Genomic DNA, 25,538 nt, shown 5'->3' with positions numbered 1-25,538 from the left:
ATCTCAGCCTCTTTCTGCATGGCGGGTATTGCTACTTGTGGCTGGTCAACTTATAGCCAAGCATCTCAAGGATCACTGTTGCTGTGGTATAGATCAGCTGGTTGGTTTTAGTAATGATCACAGCAGGGATTTTATGTAATGTTGGATTCAAATGTTGCATCACTTTGACCTTCAGATACTAACCCCAAGTTGCTCTCCGATACATCCATCAGCGTATGCATGTGTGTGAATGCTTAGATAGAATGCACTTAAAGTGTAGAAGAAAGTGCTTGTGTGCATGGCTGTGAATGGGTGAATGTGATCTAAAGTGCTGTGAGTGCTCCAGGAGAGTAGAAGTGCGCTATATAAGAATCAGTCCATTCACCATTTTAAGTCTGGATGAGCTGAATAGTGTTCATAAAAATTGATGCATATTTCTAATCAAATGTGATACCCATGTAACCCTCTACATAATTTTAATGTTTCTTTTTCTATACTGTTCCATTTTAATCACCCTTTGGTTTTTACCTCTTTAGCCAGTTTGGCAGAAATACTTTGTTAGATTGACAGAGAAACCACATTCCTCAGTACAGCACCAAGAAAGCTCTTAGGGGTTTATACCCCATCCCTAAGACATCTGGGAAGCTCTTGGGGGGGGGGGGGGTAAACAAACATATGTGTTAGTTTCCTCATTATTTCATCATTAAGGAGATAAAAGAAGTGAAGTTTATTCCTTTAGAAAAATATCAAATCAAATCAAATAAATTCAGCAACACTAAAAGCCCTGAAAGACCCCTTGTCATGAACCAAGCAGCCAGGAACACACAGGCACAAATGTAAACTTCAAAAAATGGGTTTTATTATACCCCCAAAAAGGATAAGATGATTACAAAAATTCAAAATAACAAAAAATAAAGTCTTTAAGAACCAAGTGGGCCCATAAAAGAGGTTAACTTAACAGACTGCTACTCAAAAATCACTTAACAAAAACATAACTCAACAAACTGACCTGCCCAAATGAGAAACAGCTGCAGTTATATAGCAAATGAATAAACCATTATATACACCAAAGGTGAAAACTAAAGAGATAACAGCTAACCATCATTCAAGAAGAACCCCATTCCCCCTGCATGATCACAATAGATGGTCCATTCCACTTTATTGGCTTCTGCATTTGAACCAGCTCCACCCTCAGCCTCCTCTTTCAGCCAAACCAGGAAGGACTGGAGCGGAGGTCAGGTAACTCAGAAAGAGCAGAAATATAATCAATATAACATACCTGTATAAAATAACAAACAATGCAAAGGAAAGTCTATGCCACCATTTGGGCTATAGCTTAGTGCTGTCATGCATTACAGGTAAACTCAAAATATCAAATTAATTAACTTATGATCACAGAAGCTTTAGAGCATAACGTAAACATAAGACAAAAGACCAAATGAATATTACCTAAGTATCTCAGTTGTGTGGTTGCATGCATCCATCACACACTCCCCCCCTTCAGCAGTGAGCTGGAACAGCGAGAGAGATAGTCCGCTGTGCAGTTGTTCTTGCCTGCGATATGCTGAATGGTAAAACGGAATGGCTGCATCGCAAGGTACCATCTGGTGATTCGTCCATTCGTATCCTTCATTTTCTCCAACCACTGGAACGCCTTGTGGTCAGTTTCCAGTGTAAATTCCCGGCCTAGGAGGTAATACTTGAGGGAATCAAGTGCCCACTTGATTGCTAAAGCCTCTTTTTCCACCGTTGAGTATCTCATCTCTCTTGGGAACATTTTACGGCTAATGAAAGCCACTGGGTGTCGCTCATTGGGTGGTCCCTGTAGAAGAACAGCCCCCAGACCCCTGTCAGAAGCATCAGTTTGAAGAATAAAAGGTTTCTCAAAATCTGGGGTATACAAGACTGGAGTCTTACTGAGGGATTGCCTGATGTCCTGGAAAGCTGCCTCAGCCTCCTCCGTCCACTGAATCTGGTTAGGGCACCTAGAACCTGTTAGATCAGTGAGGGGAGACGCCCTGGCAGAGAAATGAGGGATAAATCTGTGGTAGAACCCTGCCATGCCAAGAAATGATCTAAGTTGTTTCCTTGTCTGTGGCAAACTGCAGGATTCAATTGCACTGATTTTGCTCACTTGTGGTTTTATCACCCCATTACCTATGACAAATCCCAGATATTCAGTTTCAGCCTTGGCAAAAACACATTTTGCCGAATTAGCAGTCAGCCCAGCTTCTCTGAGACGCTCTAGTACCTTTTCTAGATGTTGGAGGTGTTCCTCCCAGGTTTGGCTGTAAATCACAATATCATCCAGATATGCTGCCTTAACCTTGTCATAATCCAAAAAATCATCAACATCCATATGTACATATGCACCTCTTGCTTTGCCCGTAAGCAGCGGTACAAGGTGAAAAACCCAATCATGTCTCTGCCACCGACAGGCCATTGCAATGCGTTCGAAGGTAATCAAAAAATGTTCAATATCATCCTCGTTGGTGAGTTTTTGCAACTTAGGCTCCAGAAAATGGGACTGACCTGATGAACCAGTAACTGATATACTGGGACCAGCTTGAGGAAGAATGTCATCATCTAGAGATGCTGGATCAGGTGATTCAGCTGCCTGACCTTCAGGCACTGGAGAAGTGCGGGCTTGTACTTCTACCTGTAACAACTGAAACTGGTGTTGAAGTGCTTTAAAACGTTGTTCTTGCTTTGCACTCTCCTCCTTCTGTTTAGCCTCTCTGGCCTCCTGCTGGCCCATATGTGAACGGAGAAGAGAGATCAGATCCGATATCGTTGGCTCCCTACCTTGGCCCTCAGTGCTGTCTACCCCTCCAGAAGCTCCATTCTCCTCCTGTTCTCCATCGACTTGTCCTTCTGAGCCCATTTGCTGGCTTGGTACATCTCCTCGGACTACTCTCGCACTCCTTGCTCCTCTCTGCATGGTTCGATAAGGAGTGAAAAAAAAAAAAAAAAAAAGTGCCTTTTTTGTGTGTGTGTATTTTTTTTTTTAAACTGGCTGTATCCCACTGCTGCCACCAATTGTCATGAACCAAGCAGCCAGGAACACACAGGCACAAATGTAAACTTCAAAAAATGGGTTTTATTATACCCCCAAAAAGGACAAAATGATTACAAAAATTCAAAATAACAAAAAATAAAGTCTTTAAGAACCAAGTGGGCCCATAAAAGAGGTTAACTTAACAGACCGCTACTCAAAAATCACTTAACAAAAACATAACTCAACAAACTGACCTGCCCAAATGAGAAACAGCTCCAGTTATATAGCAAATGAATAAACCATTATATACACCAAAGGTGAAAACTAAAGAGATAACAGCTAACCATCATTCAAGAAGAACCCCATTCCCCCTGCATGATCACAATAGATGGTCCATTCCACTTTATTGGCTTCTGCATTTAAACCAGCTCCACCCTCAGCCTCCTCTTTCAGCCAAACCAGGAAGGACTGGAGCGGAGGTCAGGTAACTCAGAAAGAGCAGAAATATAATCAATATAACATACCTGTATAAAATAACAAACAATGCAAAGGAAAGTCTATGCCACCATTTGGGCTATAGCTTAGTGCTGTCATGCATTACAGGTAAACTCAAAATATCAAATTAATTAACTTATGATCACAGAAACTTTAGAGCATAACGTAAACATAAGACAAAAGACCAAATGAATATTACCTAAGTATCTCAGTTGTGTGGTTGCATGCATCCATCACACCCCTCAAGGCAATGAAAGTAGATATTTACAAAATCCTTTCCTTGATTAAGAGAAAAACTCTTCAGTTACTAGCCAAGTCAAAAACACACAAAGACGAAGGCTTATCGTTGTCAAAGTCTACAATTAAGAGAAATGTCCAGCCAATATCAAAGGAGAGAAAAAAACCTAAAAGCTGTGTGCATCACATTTCTTCACAGCTGCCTTGCATATCAATGCTTTTTAGAAGCCCCAGATGGCAGCCCCATGGAAACTATTGAAACACTTCCAAATAAACCAGACAGAGCACACTATGCTGAGTATGTTAGTTACTAATGAGTATATGGATTCTTGCAGGACGTCCCATGCCCGGGTCAAAGCAGAGTGTGCAGATCAGGCTTCACAATCAGCCTGCCAGGATTCTGATATTGCCCGAGCTGTGGCCAGGGAGCTCTCCCCATCTTTCCATCAGCCAGGTACTGTAACACCTGCACATGTTGTAGAGCTGCTGCTTGTAAACATGCGATGTTGAACTTCTGTTGTTAGGTTTAATTTGTGACCTTCTGTATGATTGAAATGCCTAAAAGGTTATGAAAGGTTTTAGAACAACTGTTTGAAGGTTGGGTTTGAAACCCTTTGAGGTTGTCTTGGTCCTCCCCTATTTTCTTCAAATTTTGCTACCAAGGAGCCAGATCATATTGCAATGTTTTTTTTTAAATGGTCTTTAGCAATAGTTTTCCATGCCTTCTGAAGGTTCTTACAAAGGTTTGGATATCGGCTGCTTTTTCCACAAATTTTCAGTCCGGTCTTTGTACCTGATCATTTTCAGTGGAATGTTTTTTGTTAACATTAACCTGTGAACTTCAGACAAAAAAAGGCGTGAAACAGTGTTGTATCTGCACACATTTTAAATTGTATCTTCAGGCACAAAAAAAACTATTTTGATTGTATGATAAATGCCAAATATAACACAGTTTGACAGGCATAAGAGTATTTTTACATCGAAAAGTGATTTCCAAAGAGCTTTTAGTTGAAACCTTGGCATATCTTGGCATGGTGTGTTCTTTAAAAAATTAAGAACCGGGGTGGCAGGAAGTAGAGCAGATCATCTACTGACTGAAAGGTTGGTGGTTCAATCCCTGGCTCTCCCTAGTCTGCATGCCAAATATCCTTGGGCAAGATATTAACTCCAAGTTGCTCTCTGGTACATAGTAGTTAGTAGGTAGTTAGTAAGCACTTCAAAGTATAGAAGATAGTGCTTGGCTGAATGTGGCATGTTGTGTAGAGCACTTTGAGTACTCTGGGAGAGTAGGAACTGCTATATAAGAATCAGTCCATTTACCATTTTTAAATGATCTTTAGGGCTGGACCTGGTGACCCTGAACACAGCCTTAGTTATGCTACAATAGGTCTAGGCTGCTGGGGGTTTGCATGATGCACTTCTTCTTCACTCACCTCTTTTTTTATACAGTGTGTTTATACAACAATGATTCAATCATTGGTTTTAATTAATCGTTAGTTATTGTTAATCTCTTTCCGTCTTCCTCCACTCACCCAACCCCTCGTGCCAGATTACCACCCCTCCCTGACCTTAGTGCTGCAGGAGGTTTCTTCCTCTTAAAAGGTTTTTTTTTTTCTTCCTACTGTCGCCAAGTGCTTACTTAGGGAGTGCAGAATTATTAGGCAAGTTGTATTTTTGAGGAATAATGTTATTATTGAACAACAACCATGTTCTCAATGAACCCAAAAAGCTCATTAATATCAAAGCTGAATGTTTTTGGAAGTAGTTTTTAGTTTGTTTTTAGTTTTAGCTATTTTAGGGGGATATCTGTGTGTGCAGGTGACTATTACTGTGCATAATTATTAGGCAACTTAACAAAAAACAAATATATACCCATTTCAATTATTTATTTTTACCAGTGAAACCAATATAACATCTCCACATTCACAAATATACATTTCTGACATTCAAAAACAAAACAAAAACAAATCAGCGACCAATATAGCCACCTTTCTTTGCAAGGACACTCAAAAGCCTGCCATCCATGGATTCTGTCAGTGTTTTGATCTGTTCACCATCAACATTGCGTGCAGCAGCAACCACAGCCTCCCAGACACTGTTCAGAGAGGTGTACTGTTTTCCCTCCTTGTAAATCTCACATTTGATGATGGACCACAGGTTCTCAATGGGGTTCAGATCAGGTGAACAAGGAGGCCATGTCATTAGTTTTTCTTCTTTTATACCCTTTCTTGCCAGCCACGCTGTGGAGTACTTGGACGCGTGTGATGGAGCATTGTCCTGCATGAAAATCATGTTTTTCTTGAAGGATGCAGACTTCTTCCTGTACCACTGCTTGAAGGTGTCTTCCAGAAACTGGCAGTAGGACTGGGAGTTGAGCTTGACTCCATCCTTAACCCGAAAAGGCCCCACAAGCTCATCTTTGATGATACCAGCCCAAACCAGTACTCCACCTCCACCTTGCTGGCGTCTGAGTGGGACTGGAGCTCTCTGCCCTTTACCAATCCAGCCACGGGCCCATCCATCTGGCCCATCAAGACTCACTCTCATTTCATCAGTCCATAAAACCTTAGAAAAACCAGTCTTGAGATATTTCTTGGCCCAGTCTTGACGTTTCAGCTTGTGTGTCTTGTTCAGTGGTGGTCGTCTTTCAGCCTTTCTTACCTTGGCCATGTCTCTGAGTATTGCACACCTTGTGCTTTTGGGCACTCCAGTGATGTTGCAGCTCTGAAATATGGCCAAACTGGTGGCAAGTGGCATCTTGGCAGCTGTACGCTTGACTTTTCTCAGTTCATGGGCAGTTATTTTGCGCCTTGGTTTTTCCACACGCTTCTTGCGACCCTGTTGACTATTTTGAATGAAACGCTTGATTGTTCGATGATCACGCTTCAGAAGCTTTGCAATTTTGAGACTGCTGCATCCCTCTGCAAGATATCTCACTATTTTTGACTTTTCTGAGCCTGTCAAGTCCTTCTTTTGACCCATTTTGCCAAAGGAAAGGACGTTGCCTAATAATTATGCACACCTGATATAGGGTGTTGATGTCATTAGACCACACCCCTTCTCATTACAGAGATGCACATCACCTAATATGCTTAATTGGTAGTAGGCTTTCGAGCCTATACAGCTTGGAGTAAGACAACATGCATGAAGAGGATGATGTGGACAAAATACTCATTTGCCTAATAATTCTGCACTCCCTGTAATATCAGATATTTATATTGAACTGAATAAAGACAAAAACACAGCTTTTTTGATATTTGCATAGAAAGTAAAATCAGATTATGACAGAAAATGTAGATAGATACAAAGATACAGTTTAGTGAGAAGTAAAAAACTTAATGTGTGAAAACTATAAATAATTCTGCACTCCCTGTAAGGCATAGGTGTCAAACTCTGGCCCGCGGGCCAAATTTGGCCCGCAGCCTAATTACATTTGGCCCGCGAAGCCATACCAAATGACTATTAGAGCTGGCCTACTGGTATTATACAGCTAATATATATATTGTTTAGTATTAAGCTTTGCTTGTTCTATATTCAGTTTTTCAGCAAAACGTGCTTGAGTCCATAAGAAAAGATTCATTCTTATATCTAGAGGAAGATTTTTTTTTTCAGTAAATATTAACGTTAGCCCGCGACTTTGTTCCAGTTTTGAATTTTGGCCCACTGTGTATTTGAGTTTGACACCCCCTCTGTTAGGGTTCATCTGATTGTTGATCTTTTCTCTGTAGGGTACCTTACAAAATAAAGTGCCTTGAAGAGACTTAAATGGAAGTGTACAGAGTGCTTTTGGTTCAGCACCCACGTCACTCAGCTCTCTAGCTGACTGCACTAAAAAAGGAAAAACGCTCATTGGAGAAACTATCATCACCTGCTGGTTAATGTTTTAATTACACAGGTGGGTTGCACCTGAGACATTTGTTGGTTTTGAAGTCTCTTCATGTTCAGTGCATTGTCAAGAATTGTCGAGACTTTGATAGAGGGACAGATATCAGTCTTTTGGGCAACGGGTGACATGGACTGCTGTGGTACAGGAGAGTAGTGGATAGGCCAGGCACTACCTGTGGGTGACCCCACAGGAACTAGATAGATCCAGTGTGGTGACTGTGGGTGCTGTTGTTGACCAGGACACCAAGTGGTGGTGATAGTACCAATTATCTCCATGAACACTTGATGTTTTGCTTGTTGCTGGCCTTGCATAGACTGGAATCTCCTTTTCTCTGCCTCTGCTGCGCTTTCAAAATCTATCAAATGCTTCATTTTCCTGTTTTAGACATTTCTGCTCAGCTTCATATAGTTCCTCCAGCTTCCTTCTCTGTTATGTATGACTGTGACAGATTCAAAGTTGTATTAGCTTTGGCCTCGTGTTTGCTCACATGAGCCTCAGGAATGGCCAGCCTTTCACAGCTTCGTCCACTCTCACCATCGTAGTCTGGATTGTTTTGACTTTACCAGGGATGTGTGCTGAAATGCAACAACAGGGCCACTTTTTTTCTCCATAACTCGGTGTCCTGATGGAAGTTTCTCATCTGAATATTCAAACAGTTATATGCTACGTACTGTATACATGGCATGCACTAAGTTGTCCACTGTCAGAGGCCATAAGAAGATCATTTGTAACCTTCACTAAAGCTGTTTCTGTGCTGTGATGAGCTCTGAAACCTGACTGAAACTCTTCAAATAAGCCATTCCTCTGCAGATGATCTGTTAGCTGTTTGACAACTACTCTTTCAAGGATGTTTGATATGAAAGGAAGGTTGGAGATTGGCCTATAATTAGCTAAGACTGCTGGGTCTAGAGATGCTTTTGAGTAAAGGTTTAACTACAGCTAGCTTTAAGGCCTGTGGTACATAGCCGATCATTAGAGATAGGTTGATCATATTTAACCTCCTAAGACCCGAACTCTTCCACGGCATGCATTTTTAATTTCTATTTGGTATTTGGGCTGATTGGGTCCTGATGAATGTAAAAACAAAGATTTGCCAGATTTTTTTTTTTTACCTAATTTTTGTTTCTGAGAAAAATGAGAGCCACATATGAGGATATTCATTTAAAATTTCGATAGAACAGTAGCAGTATAATGTCCTCGGTGGAGTGGATATCAGGCTCTTGTAGAGCAAAATTGAGTATTTTGGTCTAAATAACCCAAAATGTGATGTCCACATATGTGGACGCCAGGTCCTAGGAGGTTAAGATCGAAGAATTAATTAATGGCAGGACTTCTTTGAGCAGTTTTGTAGGAATGGGGTCTAAAAGACACGTTGATGGTTTGGAGGAAGTAATTATTGAAGCTAACTCAGAAAGATCAATTGGAGAAAAAGAGTCTAACTTAACATCAATGGTACTAAGAGTAGCTGTAGATAATAATACATCTGTGGGATGATTATTGGTAATTTTTTCTCTAATGATAAAAATGTTATTTGTGAAGAAGTTCATGAAGTCATTACTGGTTAACGTTAAAGGGATGGTTGGCTCAACAGAGCTCTGACTGTTTGTCAGCCTGGCTACAGAGCTGAAGAGAAACCTGGGGTTGTTCTTATTTTCTTCAATCAGTGATGAATAGTAAGATGTTCTGGCTTTGCGGAGGGCTTTCTTATAAAGCAGCAAACTATTTCTCCAGGCTAAATGATGATCCTCTAAATTTGTGACACGCCATTTCCTCTCCAGCTTACGAGTCATCTGCTTTAGGGTACGTGTTTGAGAATTATTCCACGGAGTCAAATACTTCTGATTAGAGACCTTAGTTTTCACAGGAGCTACAGTATCCAGAGTCGTACAATATAATTATTTTATCTGAGCTCAGAACTAAATCAGATAAAAAGTCTGAGAAATCAGACAAACTCTGTGTAAGGCCCAGGTGGACGATAGATGATAACAAGTAAGACTGGTTTCTGAGTTTTAAATCTGGGGTGGACGAGGCTAAGCATCAGGCTTTCAAATGAATTAAAAGTCTGTCTGGGTCTTTGGTTGATTAATAGGCTGGTGTGAAAGCGTTGTGCAGCTTTCGATACTGTCGACCATAATATCCTATTAGAGCGATTAGAACATGCTGTAGGTATTACAGGTACTGCACTGCAGTGGTTTGTATCATATCTATCTAATAGACTCCAGTTTGTGCATGTAAATGGAGAGTCCTCTTCACACACTGAGGTTAATTATGGAGTTCCACAGGGTTCAGTGCTAGGACCAATTCTGTTTACATTATACATGCTTCCATTAGGCAGCATCATTAGAAGACATAGCATACATTTACACTGCTATGCTGATGACACCCAGCTCTATCTGTCCATGAAGCCAGATAACACACACCAATGAGTTAAACTGCAGGAATGTCTTAAAGACATAAAGACCTGGATGGCCGCTAACTTTCTGCTTCTTAGTTCAGATCAAACTGAGGTTATTGTACTCGGCCCTGAAAATCTTAGAAACATGGTCTCTAAGCAGATTCTTCCTCTGGATGGCATTACCTTGGCCTCCAGTAACACTGTGAGGAACCTTGGAGTCATTTTTGACCAGGACATGTCCTTCAATGCACATATTAAACAAATATGTAAGACTGCATTCTTCCATTTGTGCAACATCTCTAAAGTTAGAAATATCCTGTCTCAGAGTGACGCTGAAAAACTAGTTCATGCATTTATTACTTCCAGGCTGGACTACTGTAATTCATTATTATCAGGATGTCCTAAAAACTCACTGAAAAGCCTTCAGCTGATCCAAAATGCTGCAGCAAGAGTCCTGACAGGGACTAGAAAGAGAGAGCAGATTTCTCCTGTTTTGGCTTCCCTTCATTGGCTTCCTGTTAAATCCAGAATTGAATTCAAAATCCTGCTCCTCACATACAAGGTCTTAAATAATCAGGCCCCATCTTATCTTAATGACCTTGTAGTACCATATCACCCTATTAGAGCACTTCGCTCTCGCTCTGCAGGCCTACTTGTTGTTCCTAGAGTATTTAAAAGTAGAATGGGAGGCAGAGCCTTCAGTTTTCAGGCCCCTCTTCTGTGGAACCAGCTTCAGTTTGGATTCAGGAGACAGACACTATCTCTACTTTCAAGATTAGGCTTAAAACTTTCCTTTTTGCTAAAGCATATAGTTAGGGCTGGACCAGGTGACCCTGAATCCTCCCTTAGTTATCCTGCAATAGACATAGGCTGCCGGGGATTCCCATGATGCATTGAGTTTTTCCTTTCCAGTCACCTTTCTCACTCACTATGTGTTCACAGACCTCTCTGCATTGAATCATATCTGTTATTAACCTCTGTCTCTCTTCCACAGCATGTCTTTATCCTGTCTTCCTTCTCTCACCCCAACCGGTCGCAGCAGATGGCCCCGCCCCTCCCTGAGAGTGGTTCTGCTGGAGGTTTCTTCCTGTTAAAAGGGAGTTTTTCCTTCCCACTGTCGCCAAAGTGCTTGCTCATAGGGGGTCATATGATTGTTAGGTTTTTCTCTGTATCTATGAAGCGCCTTGAGGCGACTTTTGTTGTGATTTGGCGCTATATAAATAAAACTGAATTTAATTGAAAAATTGCTGCCACACCGCCCCCTCGGCATGTGCTTCGAGGTTTCTGGTAGTTAGAATGACTCGGGGGTGTTGATTCATTTAAACTAACATAATCATCCTGCTGCAACCAGGTTTCTGTAAGGCAGAGTAAATCGATTTGTTGATCAATTATTAAGTCATGTACTAACAGAGACTTGGAGGAGAGAGACCTAATATTTAATAATCCACATTTCACTGTTTTACTCTTTGGTTCAGATGTGGATACTGTATTGTTCTTTCTTTGTAATTGTTTATGTTTAAGTTGTTTGTTGCTGGTTTTTAGTTTGTTTTTTGTCTGTTTGGAAGCTGACACAGTCTCTATGGAGATGGGTTTTTGGGGAAGTAGCAGGAGGAGAGAAGCTGCAGAGAGGCATGTAAGACTGCAACTCTGCTTCCTGGTCCCAACTCTGGATAGTCATATTTTGGGGGGTTTAATAAATTTGTCCATATTTCTAGAAATGAGAGCTGCTCCATCCAAAGTGGGATGGATGCCGTCTCTCCTAACAAGACCAGGTTTCCTCCAGAAGGTTTGCCAATTATCTATGAAGCCCACATGCTCCACCAACCTGGCTGTCTGAAAGTGGTAGATGCTGGTCCAGATAAATTGAATCTCTAATAATTTGCACATTTCTTTCAGTGTGAAAGACATGAGCGATGTGCACTAGTCAGTCAGTCAGTATCGCTTTCAAGAGATACTCACCCACTCTGACTCCAACCCTGGGTTAGATCAGAGTTTGGGGGACCAGGTTCTGGATGCAGCCCAAGTCCACCATATAGCCTTGTGTATACCCCCTTGGTAACTTACCGGTGTGCTGTACGTCCCTCTCAGATGGATAGAGGGTGTTGGAGGGCCTGCAACATGGAACACCTGTCTGACCTCCATCCATAGACATTCCCAGCAGATGTGTCCTTATCACGTGCACCTCCAACACTCCTGCCCCAAGCTCGTGTGGGTCCTGGTGCAGTGCCTGGGAAGGCAGAACAGGGAGATGTGATTGCAGCACAGAAGGGAAACCAGCATCTCGGAGCTGAGACTGGCCTCATCCCACTCGTTAGGCGGCCGCGTCTCTCAGTCTCCTCTAGCCATGCTGCTTGTGGATCTCTGCCAGCATGACTACCACCTCCAGGCTCGCTGGTCGAGGGCAGTGGACCCATTGCGCTGTCTTCCCAGGGAACCCCTCCACGAATTGTTCAAGGTCCACCAGCTCAAACTGCCACGCTTCCCCCTCTGATCCCCCGGGCTGCAGCCACCACATCAGAGAACCGCTGGGCCCATGAACTGCTGAGTGAAGGGCCAATACTCTGCCGACATTGCACTTTTCCTGAATTGCCAGCGGTCCAGCATGGCCCGGCAGATGTTGGGAAAGCACCGCGATGCCGGCAGCAAGCTCAGGGCCACCATCTAAGCCTCCCTCCATAGCAGCAGCAACCACTCGTCCATAGGCCACTGACACCCCTCTGCTGTGGCCAGGAGTGTCTTCAGTTTCCCCTTACGCACCACCATGTACTGTTTGTGCACGGCTGTGAGCTCTGCCGCCATCTGACCCAGCAGCTGGGCCAGCTGTACAGGCTATGGATCTGACATGCGTCCTGCGTTTTCGGGACAACTGTGATAGACAGACCCAGTAAACAGCGTTTTCAGGTAAGTGACCATTTATTTAAAGACTTCTTTGAGTTTTGTTGTGGCAGCTTTGCAGCTGACATGTCTCAGCTTGGCAACAACAACCCTCTGCCAGGTCCCTGCGTTAGTAAAAAGGAAGAGCCTGATTAGCAGACTGGCCCCAGCTGCACTGCCAGCCTCTCTGGCACTGTGCTCTGAGCCCACTGTGCCACCCCTCTTCTGCAGCGGAGCTACAGACCACACCTCCACCACAGTGGTGTTGATACATGGTGTCCAAATTTGTAACTGTTCCAACTGTAATTATTTTTTGTTTTTTGGGGGGGGTTTTTAAGGCAGCTGTGTCCGATCTGACTTTGATCTGTCTTTCAAACTAAGTGTAGAGAACAAAAAGTGTGTGTGTGTGTGTGTGTGTGTGTGTGTGTGTGTGTGTGTGTGTGTGTGTTTGTTTCTAGGACCCGACTACACACTGCAGAAGTACAGTGACTCGCAAGATGTAACTGAGAAGCCCAGAGAGGAGACAAAAGAGAAATCTCTTTCGGGGAGCCCACATTTCTACAGGAAAGGCACAACACCAACCCAGTCTCCATCTGCAAGCCCAGGTCCCAGCCCTAGTCCTTCACCTACTGCTGCTAAAAAGGCTTTTTACAGCAGTAAAACTCTTGCCTCTGATGCAGCAGCGGAGGCTTTGACAGCAGGTAAGCAACTTTATTGCATGTTTGTCTATCAGATATTAGCTGTAATAGTAATACAGCTAATTTCTACATATTTACTGCAACAGGAGGTTTCCCAACAGTCTGGAGGAAGTTCTCCTGAAAGCTGTTATTTTTTCTTTGACTCTGTAGTTCATCTCATCCTGAACCATCTGTGTTTGGTGGGTTTAGGTTGGATTAGGTTATAGAGACCCATGGTTTGCCAATTAGGAAGCTGGAGGGTCTTTTTGCTTATTGTCTTGCTGAAAATTAACAGCATCCCGCAGATACTGTGAAGCTGAACTGAGATGTGAAGCTTGACTGAAAACTTGAAATTCTACCTCCTGAACCAGTATATTGTATACGCATTAGTCATTTGGTTAACTGTGGTCTCCATTACTCCTGTCTTTTTTTCATTGTACAGGCATAACAAAAGCAGCGTCAAAACTTTCTCTGAGACAGCAAGTAAGGCAACAAGAGGCTTCTCCAGCAGTCAAACAGTCTGCTACCACTACAGTCAGCAGTTACTCAAGCAATGGACAGATTCACTCCCAGTTCCATGGTTACCATGTTAAAGCAACTCTTAAGATTCAACCCCCTGAAGAACCAATTGGTGTAGTGGATGATCTTCACCCATCTGACCTTGTACACTTGCTGCCATCACCTGTCAAACAAATTCAACCACCAGCACCAAAACCCCTGCCAGCCCCTATCCCTTCACAAGTTCCAGCAAAAGATGGCACCAAAGCACAAGAGCCTCCCAAGGAACCGCAAAAAAAGGAATCAAGCAAATCAAGGAGCCTTGCAGAAACCAAGAAAGCCAGTATGGAAATGGATCCTGAAATTGTAGAGGACAAATCGGTGAGTTGAGTTGCCACACATATTTTTATAATATAGTATTCTAACAATCAGGGAGAATCGAACGCACAGTGAGTGTGCGTGTTCAGATTGTACTGACATGACTTATACTTTCTAGAATTTCCCACCAATGTTACAATAACTATAATCTGAATATGGATATATGTCCAGAATTAGGGCTGTTGCCATATCATGGTGCCCACGGTAATACCACAATACATTTTTACCTCATATAAAAGTGCCATATTTTGATATTAATGATATAACAATGCTATACATTTACATTCCCTAGCACACACACACAGACAGACATGTTTAGCAGTGAGGCCCACATGTCAGCCTTCAGTGGGATCTGATTATTCCAGATGTTGTGTGCGATGAGATGGATTTAAATTAGAGTCTGGATTTAACAGGAAGCCAAAACAGGAGAAATCTGCTCTCTCTTTCTAATCCCTGTCAGGACTCTTGCTGCAGCATTTTGGATTAACTGAAGGCTTTTCAGTGAGTTTTTAGGACTTCCTGATAATAATGAATCTTTGAGCTCAGAGAAGAAATTCAGCTGTTTTTACAGGAGGAAGACATGCATGAAGTTGCAAGGAAATGCTGTAAAACTTGTGAAAATCCAGTTAAAAGTCCAAAGTTACTGGTTGTACTTGTTTGCGGTGAGCAGCAGATCAAACAAGTTAACAATTATAAATGGTTTCAAACACACATCCAGGCCTGTGAGACTCATTTAGACACTCGGACACTGACCGTGGTTCTCTGGTACACTTCTGCATACTTTTTGTATATTTTGTGTAATATGTGTAATAAACTGTAAATTTGGACTTTTTCAAGGAAGCATTTTTTTTATTCAGTGTTTTCATTTTTTAATGAATTTACTCCTACTGGGGAGAACACACATGAGGTTTAAGGCCTGGACGATGATGAAACCTGGAAAATGGTTGCAAATAAATATGGGTACCACTTTAGGCAGCTCCTAATTTTATGGATTCGGCACCCAGCTTTGCTTGTCTTTTCACTTTTTCGCTACGCGATTGCATTTAATTCCCGCTCGTCTCTTTCTGTAGCTAGCCTGTATCACTACACTAGCTGTCTTGAAAGCGTCTAACTCCCTCCCTTCTTTCACATAACAGTATGATTACAGTCAGTCTTGTGATTTGCTGCATGGTGTGCCCATCAAATTAAAGTCCTTCCTACATGGATTCTCAGCAGGGTTGAAGATTCAGCTGCCACATACCGACAGGCCATTAATCAGAATCAGAATCAGAATACTTTATTGATCCCTGGGGGAAATTATTTTTTGTTACAGTGCTCCATTATAAACCAACATTAAGACAAGACAGACAATACACTAACTAAGAATAGTACAATATATACATATATATACATACATACATACATACATAAGTCACTCATAAATAAATATTTGGAAAAGAAACATGTGTAGCTGTAGCAGCAAACAGTGTGTTAAGTGGATGCGTTGTACAGGGAGATGGCCACAGGCAGGAAAGATTTCCTGTGTCGTTCAGTGGTGCATCATGGGTAATCTCAGTCTCTCACTGAACGAGCTCCTGTGACTGACCAGCATGTCATGGAGTGGGTGGGAGGTGTTATCCAACATTGTCTTTATCTTGGACAGCATCCGCCTCTCCGACACCACCTTGAGGGAGTCCAGCTCCATCCCCACAACATTGCTGGCCTTACGGATTAGTTTATTAAGTCTGTTGGCATCTGCGACAATATTGACATATGAAATTATATCGCGGGCCGGATGTGGCCTTCAGACCGTTTAGGAGCAGTGCTCTCTCACACAGGGTTTAGTGGGGGTGGGGTGCTGCTGACTTCAACTGTGGATATAGTCGGACAGCAGGAAGAATACTTTGAGGACCTGCTTCTGTAGAGGACGCAGAGTGTGTGGATGAGGGGCACGATTTGCCTGTCACCAGGGGCAAGATCAACAAAGTAGTTAAACAACTACTTGGTAGCAGCAGGGCGTCTGGGGTGGATGAGTTGCTCTGACTTCCTTAAGGCTCTTGTTGTTCTAAGTCTGTCTTGAAGATCTGGCAAGGTGCTTCTGGATTGGTAGACTGGAGTGGTGATTCCCATCTTTAAGAAGAGTTTCTGGAAGGTTATAGGGGGATCACACTACTCAGCTTCACTGGGAAGATAGACTGTACCAGGGTACTGGAAAGGAAACTTTATCCATTAATCAAATCTCAGATTGAGGACTGTTGCAAGAGCTACAGTTGTACACTGCCAGCAGTCAGTGTTGGACTTATTCACAGTAGGTGTTGGACTCAGTCACCAATCCTGCTCATTATCTTTATGAACAGAAATTTTAGGCATAGCCTCGTGCCTGAAGGCTTCCAGTTTGGTAGCTTCAGAATCTCACCTCTGCTTTTTGCAGATGATGTGGTTCTGTAGGCTTCAGTAGGTGGTGGCCTGTTTGACAAGTATTTGTCTTGCAAAATTTAAATAAAAATTTGCAGTTCAGATTTATTAACAAAATTCATAAATGGTATAATAAAGGTTGTACGCAAACGAGCAAAAAAGAAAAGAACGACACACACACACACACGCGCACACACACGCGCGCACACACACACACACACACACACACACACACACACACACACACACACACACAGGGTGATATGAGTCTCTACAAGAGCAAAAGGTGAAGCAACAAAAGGATTATAAGAAGATGACAAACAAATGTTACCAAAGACCTTCTGCAGAAGAAGAAAGTGGGAACTCTGAACTAGACAGCTGTCTTGGACAACTACTATTTTCTGTGGCCATCGCCCTGTACAACTCCTCCATCTAATACGCTGTAAACACTGCAATAGTTCCACACTGTTGCACACGCTCTACAGTAAAAAGTTCACAGGTTAGAATTAAATGTCAATCATATATATTTCACCTCTGTGATACTCTTCATACTTATAGTTGAGCGATTTGTGCCAGCTCTTAAATTGGTAAACTCTGTAACATATTGTATTATTTAAATAGTTTAGTCTGTTACTGTTACTGTCTTTGGGCAACTGTAATCCACACAATTACAGAGGGATTAATAAAGTATTCTGATCTGACTGAACTGAATTCAAGAGGATATCTTTACTAGTTTCCACTACATACTGCATGCTGTCAGTGGGGCCCACTGCTTGTCTTGTTGATTTTGATAGCGTCAGTAATCATAATGTTGCAAAATAAATGAAATAACTTAAAGAGCTTTCTTGTGTGTCTCCACAGGGCCCTAACTCTATCTTGGTGGTTCTTGTGATGCTGTTGAATGTAGGTCTAGCAATCATTTTTGTCCATTTCCTCACCTGACCAAATATGGGCTCGGGTAAGAATTTGCAGCTGTATGAGTATTTCACAACTGAAACTGGTTTGCTGTTGTGTTTATCGTGCACTCAGGAAAGATCGGTCATTTAGAATACAACCTCAATACAAACTGTATATAAAAACAGAAGTGCAGTGATCTGCAAAGCTATAATTTATTCACAACAGAAAACAGAAAGAGTAGCAAATGTTTACAATAAGACAATGTACCCCTTTAAGAAAATATTACTTTATAAAGAAGTTAAGACGGTGGCAATAAAAGACTGGAAACTGTAAGTGGTACTAAAAAGAGGAACATTTTACTGATACATACTAATTATTATCATTTTACAAGTAATCAAAAAGGAGTTATCTTTAAAATCCTTCTATTGCTTTATACAGGTCCCAATGCTTTTCCCTGCTTTGTCCCCTCTCCACTACAGTGTCAGACCTCTCAGGTCATCAGGTGCACATCTTTAAACTGTTCCCAGAATTAGATCCGAGTGTGGTTGGGGGGCTTTGAGTTACTGTGGTCCTTGTTTTTGGAACACGAGTCCCTCTTTAGTCCAGACATGTTTTCCACGAACGAGCTAAAGAAGGACCATCTTGCTTTGTTACCTGTGCTCAGTTCAAAAGTCTGCATATCTGATGCTATGGGATGCATTAGTGCTTATGGAATTGGCAACGCCATCATCAATGCTAAAAGTGTTTAATATGTGGTTCCAGCTATATGACGTCTGACGTTCTTGCACATTTTTAATTTGTTGGTGTAAACATGATATTTTCTGTTGTGAATAAAATATGGCTTTATAACATTTGCAAATTATTGCATTGCATTTTACACATTTTTGGATTAAAGGCTCATCAGTCCGAGTCAAACATGGCTGCTGATTACATTCAAAACTGTATTCACTCCACTGACATGACTGTTAACACATTTTTGTTCTATCCCTGCATTGCACCTTCACAATGGTACGGTTCTACAGTTCTGCTGTGGTAATTCTTCTGTTTTCAGTTAGCCTGGAACGTTTGTGCTCCAATTAGCAAAACTGACCCCTGGGCCTGGTTTGAATATATGTTTGACACTGACGGATGCACAGGACACGATGGAGTATCCATGGAGACTCCATCCTTGCCTCATCCTCTGGTGAAAGGACTACGAGGAAGAGAGAAATTAATAATTCAGTAATTTTTTCCAATCATTGTATTTTTTCAGGTTTCAGTGTATTGCACATCAAGTGTTACTGTGATGCTGTGGAAAGCCAAGTGAATAACTGGAACTGAGTGCCTAAGTAGACTGAGGGAAAGTGAAGCTTAGTTGGTTGTTTAAAGGGCAACACTGGTCTTTTTTTAAAAATTGTTACTACTACTATTGTCCTACAAAAGGACGATAAACAGCTACTAACGGTGATGTAGCCCTTTTCTCCCGTTTTTACAGAACATAAAACAGAACACTGTCCCACTGGGTGGCGTTCCTTTAAAACAATGAGTTCTAGAGTTGGTCTAACAGTTACAGATGACCAAAGCTGTTGTCATGTTCAGACACAGTCCTGTTTACGCTGCTTTGCTTGCTTCTTGGCCCACAATCATGACCTATAAACTTTAGGCCAAGAAGGTCTCGATCACTCATCCAGGTAAGTAAATCCATCTGGATGTAGCGTAATTATGTGATTCCGCTACATCCAGATGAACATAATCAACCTTTTGGGGTTTAAGCTAAGGAGAAATTTAAGATGTGAGGTAAAACGTCCTGACAGTCCTGTATTTCTGACACACAAGAGCAAACTATATTAGTATCAGCTAGAGTATTCAGAATTGTGAGGGCAGCTTTGGATATTATTAATTTCATGAACTGTTTGTAAACAAACTGTAGTTTTCAAATGGTTCATAAAGAAAGGAGACTTTACCAGGTGTTGCTTTGTTATGTGCTTTTAATAAACTAATAGGTGTTGGTAGAAATAATTAATTGTTCACATGAAAGTTGTGAGAATCATTCTGTAAAGCAGACATGGGATCCCTCTGATTTATACACAGGTTTCTTTTCTTTTGTGGCTTAAATTGGAAACCTTAATTCAAGTACACATTATAGCATTCAGTTGAAGGAAGTCTTCTGTCTCACCAGCCGGACAGACATAAAAACTACAAACATCACAAAGCTTTGCTGGTAGCAGGTCGATGCTCCAGGAAGCAAAATAAGTACATTTGAGTCTATTGTATGATGGATTTACCTTAACCATCAAGTTCTGCTGCTATTTTAAGAGCACTCCACTTTCTGTCTGCTTATGAAACTGTGATGTGAACAGTATATTATTCAGTGTGTCACAATGATGACAACACTTTAACTTGAACTTTGTTTGGGGATGGGGATGAACATGAATGGAGTACGATGGGGCAGCAAAGGCTGTGTTGGTCCCATGGATGTGCACACAACAGCATGCAAGAGCTTGTTTGCAGTGAATGAATCTCCTGTGATAATGCTCAGTTTATTAGAAGATTTGCTTCTTCCACAAATTTGAGATCACATAAAAGTGGTCTCAGTGGAACTCTGAGCCATCTAAAATAGCAGTTGTACTGGAAGTGGTCCAGAGATACCCAGGAAGGCACATATGTATAAACCAGTGCTGTGTCTACACATAAGACAGTTTAGCAAAGAACCAGTTTTAAAATGTATCTTTGCTAGCAGCAGCATGTTGGAGGGAAAAAAACATGATTTGCTTCTAATTTTTTAGTTGAATTTATGAAAAAATTTGGTAAAATGCCAAATATAAAACAGTTTCACGTTTATAAAACTAAAAATTCGATTCAGAATGAAACATTTTAAATTGTTGGTTCAAAGTATCATCAATCTGTAGGAGGGGGTAAGATAAAGGCCCCGGGGTGGGTGTTGACAGCCATCTGTAAAACACCGTGGATGCTCTGCCACAGTTTGGGGCTGAAGTCACTGATGTCATTGATCTCGTCAGTATTAATGGAATTATGAGCAAAGAGAAGTACTGTGACATCATCCAGCCTCCCCACAGTCTGGACCTCAACATTATAAAACTGTGAATCCCACTGACAGAGACTGGAACAAAAGGTGCTTCAGAGAGTTCAGTCTGTATTGAGTAAAAGTCACTTTAAGCTTGTTAGAATTTTTTTCTGTTTTTAACCTAATATACTGTATTTACATATATGTGTGTGTGTGTGTGTGTGTGTGTGTGTGTGTGTGTGTGTGTGTGTGTGTGTGTGTGTGTAAATGTAATTTTTAAAAAGGAGTGACTTTACACTCTTTATGGTCCTTGGAGAGTGAGTGTGTTTGTTGATCTGTTCACATCCATTGCATATAAAACTTGATAACTTGTTCTCTGCAGCAGTGACCGGACTCCTGAATGACTTTACTCTAACAGCTACTTTTGTGACCTTGCAGTGGATCCATCCAGACTAGTCAGAGGGGCCTTTTTTAAAAACGACAGCAGACAGAACAGCAGACACAGACAAAACGGAGGCCTGAAAATAGCCGGGTGGAGGAGAGGATAAAAACACATGGAGGAATGAGGGGGGTGGCAAGGGAGAAAGATGAAACCATCACCACCCCTGGACTGTGTGAAAGTCTTTGGTGCCCAAGTCCAGCCTGATTGGACTGTTGATGACGTGTGACTTCAGAGTGCAGTGAAAGCTGAAGCTGGGAGTAGCTAGTTGGAAACCAGGCCTTTACCCTCAGCGAGATGAGCCAATGGGAGCAGAGTGGATTTGAGTGTCGGGCCTAGCATCTAGACTGCCCATAAAAACCTGGAGTATGTGCCTGTTTAGCAGTCAGTCTGACTGCTGAGTAAATTTTCACGTTTTGAAATGCTGCAATAAAAAGTTTGTGCCTTATCCAGCTGAGATGTAAAGAATTTGTTTTGTATATGATCAGTGAACAATAGCACGGACATTCAGTCGTTATGTTGCTCTTCTGTTCAGTTAGTTAGCCGTCATTTACTTTGCACCAAGCATACATTGTCTAGAAGATAACTTTGCACTGATGCTTCAGTTCAGCAAGAACAACTCACCTTTTCTCTCACATGTAAGTTCTCATAAGACTGTTGTGATCTAGCTTGTGCACAGATTTGATCACATATGTGTGTGCTTCAGCAGTTTGTGTGTGAGAGGATGGGCAGGTGTTGGGCTGGATAAGTTCAGAGATGCACTTTGAGTTGATGGAAGCCAACAGCTGCCTTACCGTTTTACAGAGTGACATGGTAGTGGGTAAGAATGGCTGGACAGGAATGTGAAGCACCAAGCTGCTTCCCTGTGCCAGCTCCTAGGAGAGCAGCTCTATTTCTATTGGTCTGTTTAGTGATCTGTTCACATCCATTTTTATCTGATTCTGTCTCAGTGCCTGCTTTTTTACTTTATTAAAACTTAACCATAGACGATATTTTCATTCACAGTCCACATTATTTCATTTAAAACTGGTTTATTGCACTTATAGTTTTGATCATTATGATGGCTGAATACCAGTCTGTATATGTTGAATGTTAATATTTTAGTTGACAAATGAATCTGTCTTCCAGTGGGCTGAAAATGCACTCGAACCTCCACCGAAGCAGCTCACTCTTTGGACGATATTTACTTTTAAAGGAATATTATTTTATTTTGTATGTATCCATTTGTTTTCTTTGTTCTTTTTAAACCTTAGTTTATAGTGTAGTTTATTCTGTAATATACTCACATATCTATATTATTGCTAATATATATTGTAATATATCTATATCACTAAAGCACTTCTGGATGGATGCAAACTGCATTTCGTTGCCCTGTACCTGTGCATGTGCAATGACAATAAAGTTGAATTCTATTCTATTCTATTCTATTCTATAGTGCAGTAAAAAGAAGTGCAAAGTGCAGGCTTTTGTTTGCCTTGTTAAAATCTATGTTAATATAAATGACAGAACTTTGAGTATAATTATTTTGTATTTATGTGGATATGAAACATGCACCATTCATTTTATTGTATAATGAGTTTAAATGTGTGGTTCACTTGATGGCTATTACTCTGTTGACCTTGAAGGAGAGGTCACAGGTCAAATATGACATAATATTACCTTAATAATATTACCTTAATAATATTACCTTATATTCGAAATATGGTAGTTTTTGACAATGCACTCTTTCACATTGTGCTTTCTAAGTTCTGAGGTTTTTTGTCAATTTTCAACCAATAAATCATTAAGTTGACCTTGAAGACCTGGATGGATGTAGCCCAAACTTTAACATGACCCCACTCTAGACCCTACAACGTTTTATCAAAATGTGCTCAACACTTTTTTAGCTATTGTATTTTCAGACAGAACGGTACACACATACATACACATGCAAACATGACAAACAAACATAACCATCTTGGAAAATTTAAAGTCTTATTAAAATTCTGGATTTTCCCCCAGAATCCTGGACTGGCTGGTGGAGCGACGGAATAAGACTTTGAAGCCCATGATTCATAGGTTTATTCACGGGGATGAAAGCAATCAGGATCACGGGTTAGAACCTTTGTTGCTTGCAGTGCGGGAGGTGCCCCAGGCCTCCATGGGATTTTCTTTCTTTGAGCTGCTGTTCGGCAAGAAGCTTGATTAAGGAAAACTGGGAGGAAGGTCCAAGCCCAGCTAAGAAGGACATTCAGTATGTTCTGGACCTGAGAGCAAAGACACGCACTGGGAAAGTTATCACGAGAAAATTGTCTCCAGGCTCAGGAACTTCAGGAGTGCCTGTATGGCAGAGCGGCTAGAGGGAGACAAAGTGCTTGCATTACTCCCTTCTTTCATCTCAAAGTTGCTCAGCAGGTTGCAAGGAGCCTTCATGGTCACACAGTAAATGGGTAACAGGTGTTGACTATGCAGTGGTGCGGTCAGACAGGAGAGGAGCCACACAGGTATATCACCTTAACCCTCTCAGGCTCAAATTAAACTTTTTGTTGCTAATGCACAACCAAGTCCTGCAGTGGTACTTCTGAGTAAAAAAAACTCATAAAATATGTATGTGGGGTAATCAGGTTGTTAGTTTTTAACTGTTGCAAATCGGCAACGCCTGCCTCGAGAGGGTTAACCTTCTCAAAACATGGAGAGAGGCCAAACCCACTTCTCTGATGAGGGAGAGAGATGAGTTTGGCCAGAGGTGCCCAGTTCCTCTTCCCTCCATTATGATCACACTCAGGCTGAGCGAGTGAATGTTGGTGCGTTGCAACAGCATTTTGCAGATGTTCTCCCCATGCCCAGCCGTACCTCTCTGATAGAGCTCCAGTTTGAAATGTGTCCTGGTGTGACAGTGCACTCACAGCCCTACAGGTTACCTGAAGGACAAATTGTTCAGAAAGAATTGGCTGAGGCGCTAACGATGTGGGAGTATTTCACTAGCAGGGTCCACTCCCTTGGTAACGATGAGCAATGAGGGATGAGGGAGTGTGATTAGTGCTGCGGTTTGGGGAAGGCCTTGAAGGGGACTGGCGATGGCTCTCAGGCCGTGCAGAACCCCCTGTACTAACGAGAAATAAAGGGAGGAAAGGAAGAGAGGAGAGGACAGGAGAAGAGAGGAAAGAAAAAAGGGGGGGGCATGAAAATGAGAACAGCGGGTATTGGAGAAGGGGGGCTTTTATGGCCTGAGGCCAGAAGGGGTGTGAAGGAGGAGTAGTCCCGCTCCTGAAATTCAGATGATATCTCCACTTCACTAGCAGGGACCACTCCCTTGGTAACGATGAGCAATGAGGGATGAGGGAGTGTGATTAGTGCTGCGGTTTGAGGAAGGCCTTGAAGGGGACTGGCGACGGCTCTCGGGCCGGGCAGCCCCCCCAAAGACAGCATCCCCTGCAGGAGCAAGACTGGGCATAACGGAGGCTTTGGAGAATGTTGTGAATGTATACCAGGTAGGCTTGTGATGACCATCGACCCAGGAGCTTGATTAAGTGGTCAGGGATTCCTTGGCAGGAGGCAGTAGTCACGACGCCGGTGAGGAAGGGATGGCCAGGGATGTGATTTGGAGGAATCCCGGAAGACGAGGGCGCTTGGCGAAAGTGTGAGAGGAGCCATGTCCTGATTGAGGCGTGGCCAGATTTGGTGATGAACAGAGGATCCGAAGGTAAGGTGTGCTGAGATTTTCTGAGGTCAAGGTAAAGGGTTAGTGAAGGGTCTTAAACAAGAGTTTATTTTAAGTAGTATTTAGGCGTGGTGCTGCCCGATTGATTGGTTTGCTTCGTTTGAGGATGAAAATGAAGCGGATGAGGGATTCGAGGATGAGGAGGTGAATTCAGAACAGCATAAGCCGAAGAAGGCGAGTAGGAACGTGGCCTCGAGTGTGCACGCCAGGAAGTAATCGCTATGCTTCAGCTGGATGGTAGAGATGCAGCAATTTTGTAGATCTGAAGTTAGGGGTAAGCAGTGTGGGGTTGTGGCAGGTTGAAGTTGTGATGCGATGAATGGAACGTGTTCTGAGCGGTCCAATAGGAGGACAATGTGCTTGCTGCAAGGCTATTTTATAATCGCTTCTTGGGAGATGCTGATGAGTTCTGCGATGCTGGGGTTTAGATCTCGAAAGACGTGGCTGAAAATGGAGGACCTGGGGTCAGAGCTGCCTCTCCGTGGGGCGCTAAGGCTCTGAATGTCTTCGGCCGTAATAACCCCCAAAGCCGGCAGAAGGGGCGGCATCTGTGAAAAGCAGGACGTCGTCGGGGCGGGGCAGCCGATCGTTGTAGAAGAAGGTGATGCCGTTCCAGTTGGCGGGAAGTTGCCAGAGATGCGGTTCGGCCCTGGGAGAGCTATGCAGCATGGCAGAGTCGAGGAGTGG

At 42.3% G+C, this 25,538-nt stretch overlaps 1 protein-coding gene across 6 annotated transcripts in view; it reads left to right on the top strand.

Moving 5' to 3' along the window:
• Positions 1-22,943, top strand: part of LOC101473907 (junctophilin-1) — a 43,469-nt gene extending 20,526 nt beyond the window's left edge. The window contains exons 3-8 of one of the 6 annotated variants that reach the window (XR_013094384.1): positions 4,045-4,163; positions 13,323-13,565; positions 13,984-14,420; positions 17,673-17,769; positions 18,760-18,929; positions 21,151-22,943. Coding sequence is in view for 3 of the 6 variants with exons in the window: in XM_004572953.3 (XP_004573010.1) it covers positions 4,045-4,163; positions 13,323-13,565; positions 13,984-14,420; positions 17,673-17,753 (880 nt within the window). In the remaining 3 variants the exon portion in view is untranslated. Of the gene's footprint in view, positions 1-4,044; positions 4,164-12,078; positions 12,892-13,322; positions 13,566-13,983; positions 14,421-17,672; positions 18,930-21,150 lie in introns of those variants that run through there. The other 5 variants (XR_002721396.3, XM_004572953.3, XM_076877213.1 and 2 more) reach the window with 5 other exon arrangements.
• Positions 22,944-25,538: the final 2,595 nt, after the last annotated feature.

Source organism: Maylandia zebra, linkage group LG18 (genome assembly GCF_041146795.1).
Source record: "Maylandia zebra isolate NMK-2024a linkage group LG18, Mzebra_GT3a, whole genome shotgun sequence".
NCBI lineage: Eukaryota > Metazoa > Chordata > Actinopteri > Cichliformes > Cichlidae > Maylandia > Maylandia zebra.
The sequence above is the reverse complement of the archived record's forward strand: the minus strand, read 5'-3'. Positions and strand labels throughout refer to the sequence as shown.